The sequence below is a fragment of the Coregonus clupeaformis genome, chromosome 13, assembly GCF_020615455.1.
Source record: "Coregonus clupeaformis isolate EN_2021a chromosome 13, ASM2061545v1, whole genome shotgun sequence".
Lineage (NCBI taxonomy): Eukaryota > Metazoa > Chordata > Actinopteri > Salmoniformes > Salmonidae > Coregonus > Coregonus clupeaformis.
In genome coordinates this window covers 55,778,877-55,791,010 of record NC_059204.1, presented here as the reverse complement: position 1 = coordinate 55,791,010, position 12,134 = coordinate 55,778,877, and the positions used below count along the sequence as shown (strand labels likewise).

Below are 12,134 nucleotides of genomic sequence, written 5' to 3'. Positions count from 1 at the left end.
GTCCTCAAATGGTCCCACGCAAGCAAGATGGCTTGTCACCCTGGCGTGGCTCGGACTATGGCGTTTCTTCGCAGACGTTTTTGGTGGCCTGCCATGGCCGAGGATACTCGGGGTTTTGTTGCTGCCTGTCCAGTGTGTGCGCAGAATAAGAGTACCAATCGGCCCAGCTCTGGACTACTTCACCCCCTTCCTATTCCCCGGCGACCATGGTCGCATCTGGCCCTGGACTTCGTCACGGGGTTGCCCGCCTCTGAGGGGAACACGGTCGTTCTGACTATCGTGGACAGATTCAGCAAGTTCGCCCACTTTGTGCCAATTGCCAAGCTTCCCTCTGCCTCGGAGACGTCCGAGATCCTGGTTAGGGAGGTTTTCAGGGTCCACGGTTTGCCCAGTGATATCGTTTCCGACCGTGGCCCTCAGTTTACCTCTGCTGTCTGGAAGTCCTTCTGTTTGGCCATTGGAGCTACGGTCAGTCTCACATCTGGTTTTCACCCCCAATCCAATGGTCAGGCGGAGAGAGCCAACCAGAAGATGGAATCAACGCTACGCTGTCTGGTCTCTTCCAACCCCACCTCCTGGGTCTCTCAGTTGCCTTGGGTTGAGTATGCCCACAATACTCTTCCTACATCTGCCACTGGGATGTCTCCCTTCCAGTGCCTGTATGGCTACCAACCTCCCCTGTTTCCTTCTCAGGAGAAGGAGCTCTCAGTGCCTTCTGTTCAGGCCCATATTCGGCGTTGCCATCGGACCTGGCATCGGGCCAGAAAGGCACTCCTTAGAGTTTCGGACCGGTATCAGCTCCAGGCGAATCGTCGCCGGATTCCCGCTCCCACCTATACCATCGGAGATAGGGTTTGGTTGGCCACACGGGATCTTCCGTTACGGACTGAGTCTAGGGAAGTTGTTACCGAAGTTCATTGGTCCGTTTGTGGTGGAGAAGGTGATCAATCCAGTGGCAGTTCGACTCAAACTACCGAGGACGCTCAGAGTCCATCCCACCTTTCATGTCTCCTGCCTCAAGCCTGTCTTCCTCAGTCCTCTGTTGCCTCCTCCGCCTCCTCCTCCTCCTCCTCGGATGATCGGAGGTGGTCCTGCCTACACGGTGCGTCGCATCATGGATTCCAGACGGCGGGGCCGGGGTTTCCAGTATCTCGTGGACTGGGAGGGGTATGGCCCTGAGGAGAGGAGTTGGATTCCGCGGCGACAGGTCCTAGACGCAGACCTCATCAGTGACTTCTACCGCCTCCATCCTGGCGCTCCGGGAAGTCCGCCCGGTGGCGTTCGTCGGAGGGGGGTACTGTGACGATCCCGGCTGTCTGAGTCGGGTCCTGTCTGGTGACTAGTGTTCCTGCTCGTATTCTCCAGTTTCCCGAGGGTTCGGGAACGCTCCGGGAGCGCTCTGGTTTTCCGCACCTGCATCCCATCAGCAATCTGCACACCTGGTCCTGATCATCACCCTTCTTAGGCTCTGGGCCAACATCCAGTTCCTGCCGGATCGTTAGCCATGAACAGTATGTTGTCAGCGTATCAGTCTCTGAGCCAGTTGTGTTAGTTTTGTTGTTTTGCACCTTTTTTGACTTGCTGTGTACTGACCTCCGTTTTGTTCTGTCTGCAGTCCCTCACCCGGAACCTTCACCCAACCTCTGCCTGATGGTCGGCGGCTGCCGAGCCAGTACCGGACCAACCACTGCACCCTCAACAACCCATCCACGCCACCCGCTCTGTTCCCTGGATTATTCAGCTTCACTCGGACTCTATTAATAAACACTCACCTTTGTCTCACGTACCGTGTCCTGGTCTGCTTCTGGGTTCCGGCTTAGTTAACCGTGACACTAATATTAAGGAAGTCTTGATGTTCTGCTCGCCTGAGTTAGAATACCTCATGATAAGCTGTAGACCATACTAAGAGTTTTCATCTATATTTTTCGTAGCTGTCTATTTACCACCTCAAACCGATGCTGGCACTAAGACCACACTCAACGAGCTGTATAGGCCCATAAGTAAACAAGAAAATGCTCATCCAGAGGTGGTGCTCCTAGTGGCTGGTGATTTTAATGCAGGAAAACTGAAATTAGTTTTACCTAATTTCTACCAGCATGTCACCTGTGCAACTAGAGGTGAAAAAACTCTAGATCACTTTTACTCTACACAGAGATGTATACAAAGCATTTGGCAAATATGACCATAACTCTATCCTCTTCATTCCTGCTTACAAGTAAAAACTCAAACAGGAAGTGGTCCGATGAAGCGGATACCAAGCTGCAGGACTGTTTCGCTAGACCAGACTGAAATATGTTCCGGAACTCATCTGATGGCATTGAGGAGTTTACCACATCAGTCACCGGCTTCATTAATCAGTGCATCGACGACGTCATCCCCACAGTGACCATATGTACATATCCCAACCACAAGCCATGAGTTACAGGCAATATCCACACTTAGCTAAAGGTTAGAGCTGCCTCTTTCAAGGAACGGGACACTAACCCGGACACTTATAAGAAATCCCGCTACCCCCATCAAACAGGCAAAGCATCAATACAGGACTAATGTGGCAGGGCTTGCAAACTATCACGGATTACAAAGGGAAACCCAGCTGCGAGCTGCCTAGTGACGCTGTTCATTGACTACAGCTCAGCGTTCAACACCATAGTGCCCTCCAAGCTCATTACTAAGCTAACGACCCTGGGACTGAATACCTCCCTCTGCAACTGGATCCTGGAATTCCTGATGGGACGCCCCAAGGTGGTTAGGGTAGGCAACAACACATCCGCCACGCTGACCATCAACACGGGGGCCCCTCAGGGGAGTGTGCTTAGTCCTCTCCTGTACTCTCTGTTCACCCACGACTACGTGGCCACGCACGACTCCAAGACCATCATAAAGTTTGCAGACGACACGACAGTGGTAGGCCTGATCACCGACGATGATGAGACAGCCTATATGAAGCAGGTCAGAGACCTTGCAGTGTGGTGCCAGGACAAAAACCTCTCTCTCAACGTCAGCAAGACAAAGGAACTGATCATGGACACAGGAAATGGAGGGCCGTGCACACCCCTATTCACATCAACAGGGCTGTAGCGGAGCGGGTCTAGAGCTTCAAGTTCCTCGGTGTCCACACCTCTAAGGATCTATCATGGTCCAAACACACCAACACAGTCGTAAAGAGGGCATGACAACGCCTCTTCCCCTCAGGAGGCTGAAAAGATTTGGCATTGGTCCTCAGATACTCAAAATGTTCTACAGCTGCACCATTGAGAGCATCTTGACTGGCTGCATCACCGCTTGGCATGGCAACTGTTTGGCATCCGACCGCAAGGGTTTACAGACAGTAGTGCGTACGGCCCAATACATCACTGGGGCTGAGCTCCCGGCCATACAGGACCTCTATACCAGGGGGTGTCAGAGGAAGGCCCTAGAAATGGTCAAAGATGTCAGCCACCCAAGTCATAGACTGTTCTCTCTACTACCGCACGGCAAGCGTTGCACCAAGTCTGGAACCAACCGGACCCTGAACAGCTTCTACCCCCAAGCCATAAGGCTGTTAAATAGTTAGTTAAATAGTTAACCAAATAGCTACCTGGACTATCTGCATTGATCCTTTTTGTACTAACTGTTTTGCCTCATCACATTTGCTGCTGCTACTGTTTACTATCTGTCACTTTATTCCTAGTTATATGTCCATATCTACCTCAATTACTTCATACCCCTGCACATCGATTCTGTACTGATACCCCTTGTATATAGCCAAGTTATGGTTATTCATTGTGTATCTATTACGTTTTATTTTTTGATTATTTGTCTATTTTTGTTCTCTCTGCATTGTTGGGAAGAGCCCGTAAGTAAGCATTTCACTGTTAGTCCACACCCGTTGTTTACGAAATGTGACGAATCAAATTTGATTTGAGAACCTCTAATTTAGACAACAGTTCTTAATTGACATATGGCCTAACTTAAGTCTTTATCAAGACACCTTTGCTGGCCATATTCAACTTTTAATGGCATTACACAACCGATTAGATAAACTGGAACGACACTCCCGGTTGCACAAAAAGAGCTGTGAGCAAACCATGCCCCAAGATTTTCGAATGAGCCGCTGTCAGGGCTCTAAATTAAAACATTTCATTAGTAGCACTGGTACAGTTAGGAACGTCACATAAAATTTAGGACAACAATATATATATATATATATATATATATATATATATATATATATATATATATATTGTATATGTATATTTGTTTTAATTGATTAAGATATAGCTTACATTGGGCCTAAATGAATCCTACTTACTTTCGAAGCACATCTCCTGAAGAAGATATCACATTTCCTTTCTGTGCCACCAAATGGTTGCATATACTGGTAAAGTTACCAGGTTGTTAGTAGGGCTGCATGATATGGAGAAAAAAATCGAAAAAATGCATTTTGACTTGCTATATATGATCAAAACACTGCAGAGAGCAAGATACATAAACTAATAGTTATAATAGAGAAAACGTGGATTTAGAAGCAACGTGGAAAGCAGCATTGTTTTTAAAAAATATATATGAATTAATTGACAGCATGCTGAGAGCAAGACATCTTCATGCTTGTTTGACACTTTTGAATGTTGTTCAAAAGGGAAATAAATAAAAAATATTCCCACCTGCCGAACACCTGGCTCGCCATTGTTAACAGAACTGTGGGAAAACATTGCCCGACAGGAGGGGGCAAAGGACACGGTCTACTGGTGGTTGGATGGACAGGTAGCTAGCTATCGTTGTCGCCCCCGCCCCTTCTTCTGTGGGGTTTATCGGCAACTGGGATCCAACGTTATTGTGCATTAATGGCACCTACTCTACTGGAGTGCCCCTGCCTCCCGCCTGTCCTAAATAAAACATTTACGATAGAAGTATAAAGAGGGGTTCCTGCAGATGCATGAACGCCTGTCTTCTTTGAGCAGTGTAGAGAAGAGTGGTTTTGCTTCTTCACTGGTGCTCCCAAAATTAAACTCCAGGTCGCACAGCTAAATTATCACTTAAAGAGTCATTATGGTTGCACATAGAACCATCACCCTTACCAAATAACTATTGAAGAACCTTGTTTTCTAAGTGTGCAGACACAGACAGGGACAATACAGCCACAAAGGCATACATGAGAAGCCAGGGATGTGAGCGCTGGTGGAAAAAGTTAGATACATGAGTCTTGCCATAAATTGTTTAGTAGAAAACTTTGGCATTACAAGACAGCTGCTGAAAACACCCTTAATAAGGCATCATGCAGAGAAATCACCATGCATGGTTTTTCAGATATACTTTTCGCATTGATGCATAGAAATGACTGTGCAAAACAATTAAATTGGCATTTGAGAATACATTATGCATTAAAAGAGCAGCAAAAAGGACAATTATAAAATAATTGCTATAATATTTTTTCACAATTTTATGCTATGACAGAGAGACAGTATGCTATACCTCCAACAAGCAATGGAACATTTAGAACACTGTAATTATTCTAACTACAGGAAGGAGATTCCGATAACATCTGTAGAACTACATGTGCTAGCGTGACAGGAAGTTATTTACTATCTCCATTATAGATAAACCGCTTCCGTAAAGAGGGCTAGATAATTGATGTGTAGAAAGTAGAAAACGTTCAGCAACATGCACTAAAGAAAATGACATTGTCTACCCCTGTGGTGTATATCGGTGGAAGTTATATATATATATATATATATATATATACACAAATCAATACATGCCAGCATATCTCTCTCTCTCTTAGTGAAAGTTAATGAATGATTCACCTGCTCGGCCATGTCCTCCCCCTTCAGCCTTTAGCCTGAGGATGAAGCGAGGGCCGGAAGTGTCTTTGAGAAGTTGATCAAGGTAGAGGCTCCCATCTACAGTCAGAATGTTGTTGGTGACTGCCGACGCTTGGCGGTCCGTTTCCCTCAAGGAGTTCAGGATAATACTGAAGGGATGCTCATGACCTGTCAGACACGACACATGTAGATCAGATCAGGTTTTTGTATAGAATTGGAGAATGCATTCACTCACTGCTGCTACCATTCTGAATGAATGGTCAAGTGGTTAGTGCTGCTGCTCCTGGTACACGTACATACCGCTGTCACAGTAGGACTGAATCCGGCCTATACTGCCCTGTGACACATTATATAATAATAATAATAATATGCCATTTAGCAGACGCTTTTATCCAAAGCGATTTACAGTCATGCCTGCATACATTTTTGTGTATGGGTGGTCCCGGGGATCGAACCCACTACCTTGGCGTTACAAGCGCCGTGCTCTACCAGCTGAGCTACAGAGGACCACTATAATTTGATTTTTCCTGGTAATCTGTCATTAGTTTACCATCTGTTCAAATATACCCCAAAATCGAAAGGAGTGGGAAGGAGTAAAAGGGCAAAGAGTCGAAAATTGAAAGGAGTGATTAAATGATGCTAGATACATGATGAATCACGAGCTCCTTATAATTACATGGGCTTAAAGACAAAGCAAATGTTAGATAAAAATGGTTGTAGTCTTACCAGTCCTAAGCTATTTTCTTTCAAACTGAAATCACCTACATTTCCCAGGGTACATTTTGTTGTTGCTGATTTAAATGTAGTCCAGTGTATCTCAGTTGGTAGAGCATGGTGCTTGCAACGCCAGGGTTGTGGGTTCGATTCCCACAGGGGACCAGTATGAAAAAAAGTATGAAAATGTATACACTCACTACTGTAAGTCGCTCTGGATAAGAGCGTCTGCTAAAATGGACATTGACTAAATTATATATTTTTCTACCAGTATTGACTTTAGACAGAATAGCATGCGATCGTATGAGACATTAATTCCAGACACACAAAGGCCCCCATGAATCTCTCTTCCGATCCCCAGGATTCTATACCTTGGCTTTGTGAGAGGCTTCTGTAGCCATGTCGCCAAATTACAGTTTCAAGTCACAAACCCTCCATGTGAACACACTAGGATGAGTACAGACAGAAAACCTGCCCGACTGAAATATTGATTCGGGTAATCCTTTGACTAGACAGAAACTATGGTCTAAAACCCAAGCCAAGCCGAGTGTGCCTCCATCCTGACTGTTTCTGGAGGCGTGTTTCAGTGCATAGTGATAGTACTGTCACATTTCCTCACCGATAAGAGGATATGGGGCTTCCTCTCTCCCTGAGACTACCCAGAGGCGGTAGTCAGTGGGTCTGCCCTGTGGGAGTAGAACAATTATGTTTAGGATGAAGAAAGGAAACACAGAGATATCTATAAGCCCAGGCATGATCAGAGACAGGAAATGCCATTGGAAAGCATAAAATGTTGTCAATGATCCTTGTGTTCCTCTCCTGATACTCTTCCTGTCTTCTCTAGAGATCTATGAGTAAAAATGTAGGCTTGTGGTAGTGGAATATGATCTAAATTCTAAAGAGTAAACCTTAAAAAAAAAAAAATATGATTTACAACAGGTGTAACATTGCAGAGCTTGGAGAGCTTGAGTCTAGATCATGCATGATTATCTTCAACTTTAATAATGTTAATAATAATAATTATATATTATTCTATAATTATAGTAAAACATTTGTCCATACATAATCCAAACAGAAAATCCATACAGAAAATATTTGGATTAATTCTAATAATAGAACTGTCACGATCGTCGGGAACAGAGGACCAAGGCGCAGCGTTGAAGGCGAACATACTCTTTTATTAGTGATTACACGAACAAAAACAACAACCGATAACGTGACGTCCACGGTCTAACACAAACCACACTGGAACAAGATCCCACAAACACTGTGGGAAAACTGGCTGCTTAAGTATGGTTCCCAATCAGAGACAACAAGCAACAGCTGATACACGTTGCCTCTGATTGAGAACCACACTGGCCAACATAGAAATAGAAAACTAGAACAAAAACAAATGAAAACTCACACCCTGGCTCAACATACTAGAGTCCCCAGAGCCAGGGCGTGACAAGAACAAAGACATAATGAATACAGAAATTGGTGGCAACAACTCACAGTGAGTCTAAATTGTTGGGTGAGGATCCTGATGACTTTGTCAACGTCGTATTTATTGTCCACATTCACAGTCGTCTAGATTAAAACACAAATAATCTTATAGAATTGGAAAAGATTGTCTGATGTTACTTCAATAAATGTTATGTTAACTAGAAATAGTCATACATTTAATCGTATTTCATTTAGAATGTGAACATTTGGGGAAAATAATCAATAAGCATCAGAGAAGTAGCAGTAGTTGTAGATGAGTGAATTCCCTTACCATTGCAGTATTTCCAATGTCCATGAGAACAACCTTCATGGTGAGATTACTGAGATATTCCACTTCCTTGGATTTGGTGATGTGCCTGTGCCAAATAGCACATGTGGCTTATATTAGTGCTAATATGCCTGCATCAGATAGGTACAGTACATAATCCTAGACATTTAATTTCAGAAGTCATTTTCTATATTGTACATCTGAGTATTTCCTTACCATTGTAAAGTGGAAAGCAACTTCTCCTTTGCCTCCGATGAACTGATAGGGAAAACAAATGTCATCTTTATTTCCCCCAAAATAGGAATTTAATTAAATGTCAAGTACTAACCAAAAATGACTAGATTGGCGTAGCCTACCTGAGAGTTACCACGTAATTGATGGTAGGCCAGCCAATGACAAAGGAGTTCTTTGAGCACAGTTTTCTCTCTGCAACCTCTTCCATGCAGGAAGCCAACCACATCTCACACAGCCTCACTCTCTCCTTCCGTTTGCGGCTTGTGGAAGACCTACAAGACAACAGGGTAAATACAACAATATCAGCTACAGTGAGGGAAAAAAGTATTTGATCCCCTGATGATTTTGTACGTTTGCCCACTGACAAATAAATTATCAGTCTATAATTTTAATGGTAGGTTTATTTGAACAGTGAGAGACAGAATAACAACAAAAAAATCCAGAAAAACGCATGTCAAACATTTTATAAATTGATTTGCATTTTAATGAGGGAAATAAGTATTTGATCCCCTCTCAATCAGAAAGATTTTTGGCTCCCAGGTGTCTTTTATACTGGTAACGAGCTGAGATTAGGAGCACACTCTTAAAGGGAGTGCTCCTAATCTCATTTTGTTACCTGTATAAAAGACACCTGTCCACAGAAGCAATCAATCAATCAGATTCCAAACTCTCCACCATGGCCAAGAACAAAGAGCTCTCCAAGGATGTCAGGGACAAGATTGTAGAACTACACATGGTTGGAATGGGCTACAAGACCATCGCCAAGCAGCTTGGTGAGAAGGTGACAACAGTTGGTGCGACTATTCGCAAATGGAAGAAACACAAAAGTACAGTCAATCTCCCTCGGCCTGGGGCTCCATGCAAGATCTCACCTCGTGGAGTTGAATTGATCATGAGAACGGTGAGGAATCAGCCCAGAACTACACGGGAGGATCTTGTCAATGATCTCAAGGCAGCTGCGACCATAGTCACCAAGAAAACAATTGGTAACACACTACGCCGTGAAGGACTGAAATCCTGCAGCGCCCGCAAGGTCCCCCTGCTCAAGAAAGCACATATACATGCCCGTCTGAAGTTTGCCAATGAACATCTGAATGATTCAGAGGAGAACTGGGTGAAAGTGTTGTGGTCAGATGAGACCAAAATCGAGCTCTTTGGCATCAACTCAACTCGCCGTGTTTGGAGGAGGAGGAATGCTGCCTATGACCCCAAGAACACCATCCCCTCCGTCAAACATGGAGGTGGAAACATTATGCTTTGGGGGTGTTTTTCTGCTAAGGGGACAGGACAACTTCACCGCATCAAAGGGACGATGGACGGGGCCATGTACCGTCAAATCTTGGGTGAGAACCTTCCCTCAGCCAGGGCATTGAAAATAGGTCGTGGATGGGTATTCCAGCATGACAATGACCCAAAACACACGGCCAAGGCAACAAAGGAGTGGCCCAAGAAGAGGCACATTAAGGTCCTGGAGTGGCCTAGCCAGTCTCCAGACCTTAATCCCATAGAAAATCTGTGGAGTGAGCTGAAGGTTCGAGTTGCCAAACATCAGCCTCGAAACCTTAATGACTTGGAGAAGATCTGCAAAATGGAGTGGGACAAAATCCCTCCTGAGATGTCTGCAAACCTGGTGGCCAACTACAAGAAACGTCTGACCTCTGTGATTGCCAACAAGGGTTTTGCCACCAAGTACTAAGTCATGTTTTGCAGAGGGGTCAAATACTTATTTCCCTCATTAAAATGCAAATCAATTAATAACATTTTTGACATGCGTTTTTCTGGATTTTTTGTTTGTTATTCTGTCTCTCACTGTTCAAATAAACCTACCATTAAAATTATAGACTGATCATTTCTTTGTCAGTGGGGAAACGTACAAAATCAGCAGGGGATCAAATACTTTTTTCCCTCACTTTATCTATCAGGACAAATACAACAGTAATTGACTCATCAATTCCACTTTATATTTTCATTTTGTTAAAGTGCCCCTCGTCCTAAAATAAATCTGCACAATTTACCTAATGGACAAAATGCAACTTCTAATATGTCATTGTTAGTTCTCATCTATTCCTATTCATCTTGTTCAGTAAGTGAGCATTCTTTTTAGATGCTGAGGACTAACTTTGATTTAGCGATGACGAGTGTGTCACTGAAGAGGAACAAGTGTCTCTCCTGGGTCTGCAGTCCAGTGCTGAGTTGCACGTGCTCCTCCATCACAAACTCTGCACTCTGGGACGTTAGGCTCTGGATCAGCGCTGCTCTTGGTGATGGGACTGGAACGCCATCCCTAAAGACAAAAACCACTCTGTAAAGGGGGTATCATGTCTCTGGCAATGATTCAGTTAATTGTACTAATTGAATTGAATCCCCCCGGGGGACTTTGTTTCCCATCAAAAAGGCATTTACAATACATTGATCACATCACACAAAAACACACAGGGGTTACATATAGTGCCTTCAGAAAGTATTCATACCCTTGACTTACAGTGCATTCGGAAAGTATTCAGACCCCTTCCCTTTCCTGCATTTTGTTGTGTTACAGCCTGAATTCAAAAGGGATTAAATATATATTTTTTCTCACCCATCTACACACAATACCCCATAATGACAAAGTGAAAACAGGTTTTTAGAAATGTTTGCACATTCATTGAAAATGATATACAGAAATATCTAATTTACATAAGTATTCACATCCCTGAGTCAATACATGTTAGAAACCTCTTTGGCAGTGATTACAGTTGTGAGTCTTTATGGGTAAGCTTTGCACACCTGTGTTTTAGGTTATTGTCCTGCTGAAAGGTGAATTTGTCTCCCAGTGTCTGTTAGAAAGCAGACTAACTAGGTTTTCCTCTAAGATTTTGACTATGTTTAGCTCCATTCTGTTTCTTTTTATCCTAAAAACTCCCTAGTCCTTGCCAACGACAAGCATACCCATAACATGATGCAGCCACCACAATGCTTGAAAATATGAAGAGTGGTACTCAGTGATGTGTCGTGTTGGATTTCCCCCAAACATAACGCTTTGTATTCAGGACATAAAGTTTTGCCAATTTCTTTGCAGTTTTACTTAAGTGCCTTATTGCAAACAGCATGCATGTTTTGGAATATTTTTTATTCTGTACAGGCTTCCTTCTTTTCAGTCTGTCATTTAGGTTAGTATTGTGGAGTAACTACAATGCTGTTAATCCACCCTCAGTTTTCTCCTATCACAGCCATTAAACTCTAACTGTTTTAAAGTCATCATTGGCCTCATGGTGAAATCTCTGAGCGGTTTCCTTCCCCTCCGGCAACTGAGTTAGTTACCCCATCCAAAGTTTAATTAATAACTTCACCATGCTCAAAGTGATATTCAATGAATGCTTTTATTTTTACCCATCTACCAATAGGTGCCCTTTGCGAGGCATTGGAAAACCTCCCTGGTCTTTGTGGGTGAATCTGTGTTTGAAATTCACTGCTCTACTCAGGGACCTTAGAGATAATTGTATGTGTGGGGTACAGAGATGAGGTAGTCATTCAAAAATCCTCTTAAACACTATTATTGCATATAGAGTGAGTCCATGCAACTTATTATGTGACTTGTTATGCAATTTTTACTCCTGAACGTATTTAGGCTTGCCATAACAAAGGGGTTGAAT

General features: G+C 43.7%; 1 protein-coding gene across 2 annotated transcripts in view; it reads right to left on the bottom strand.

Annotated features, from left to right (window-relative positions):
* Positions 1-12,134, bottom strand: part of LOC121579937 (rho GTPase-activating protein 20) — a 51,859-nt gene that overhangs the window by 13,515 nt on the left and 26,210 nt on the right. For both annotated transcript variants that reach the window (XM_041894943.2, XM_041894944.2), the window contains 7 exons: positions 10,622-10,786; positions 8,625-8,774; positions 8,485-8,526; positions 8,272-8,356; positions 8,010-8,084; positions 7,135-7,201; positions 5,784-5,969 (listed from right to left, as the gene is read on the bottom strand). In XM_041894943.2, the coding sequence (XP_041750877.2) occupies positions 5,784-5,969; positions 7,135-7,201; positions 8,010-8,084; positions 8,272-8,356; positions 8,485-8,526; positions 8,625-8,774; positions 10,622-10,786 (770 nt within the window). The remainder of the gene's footprint in view (positions 1-5,783; positions 5,970-7,134; positions 7,202-8,009; positions 8,085-8,271; positions 8,357-8,484; positions 8,527-8,624; positions 8,775-10,621; positions 10,787-12,134) is intronic.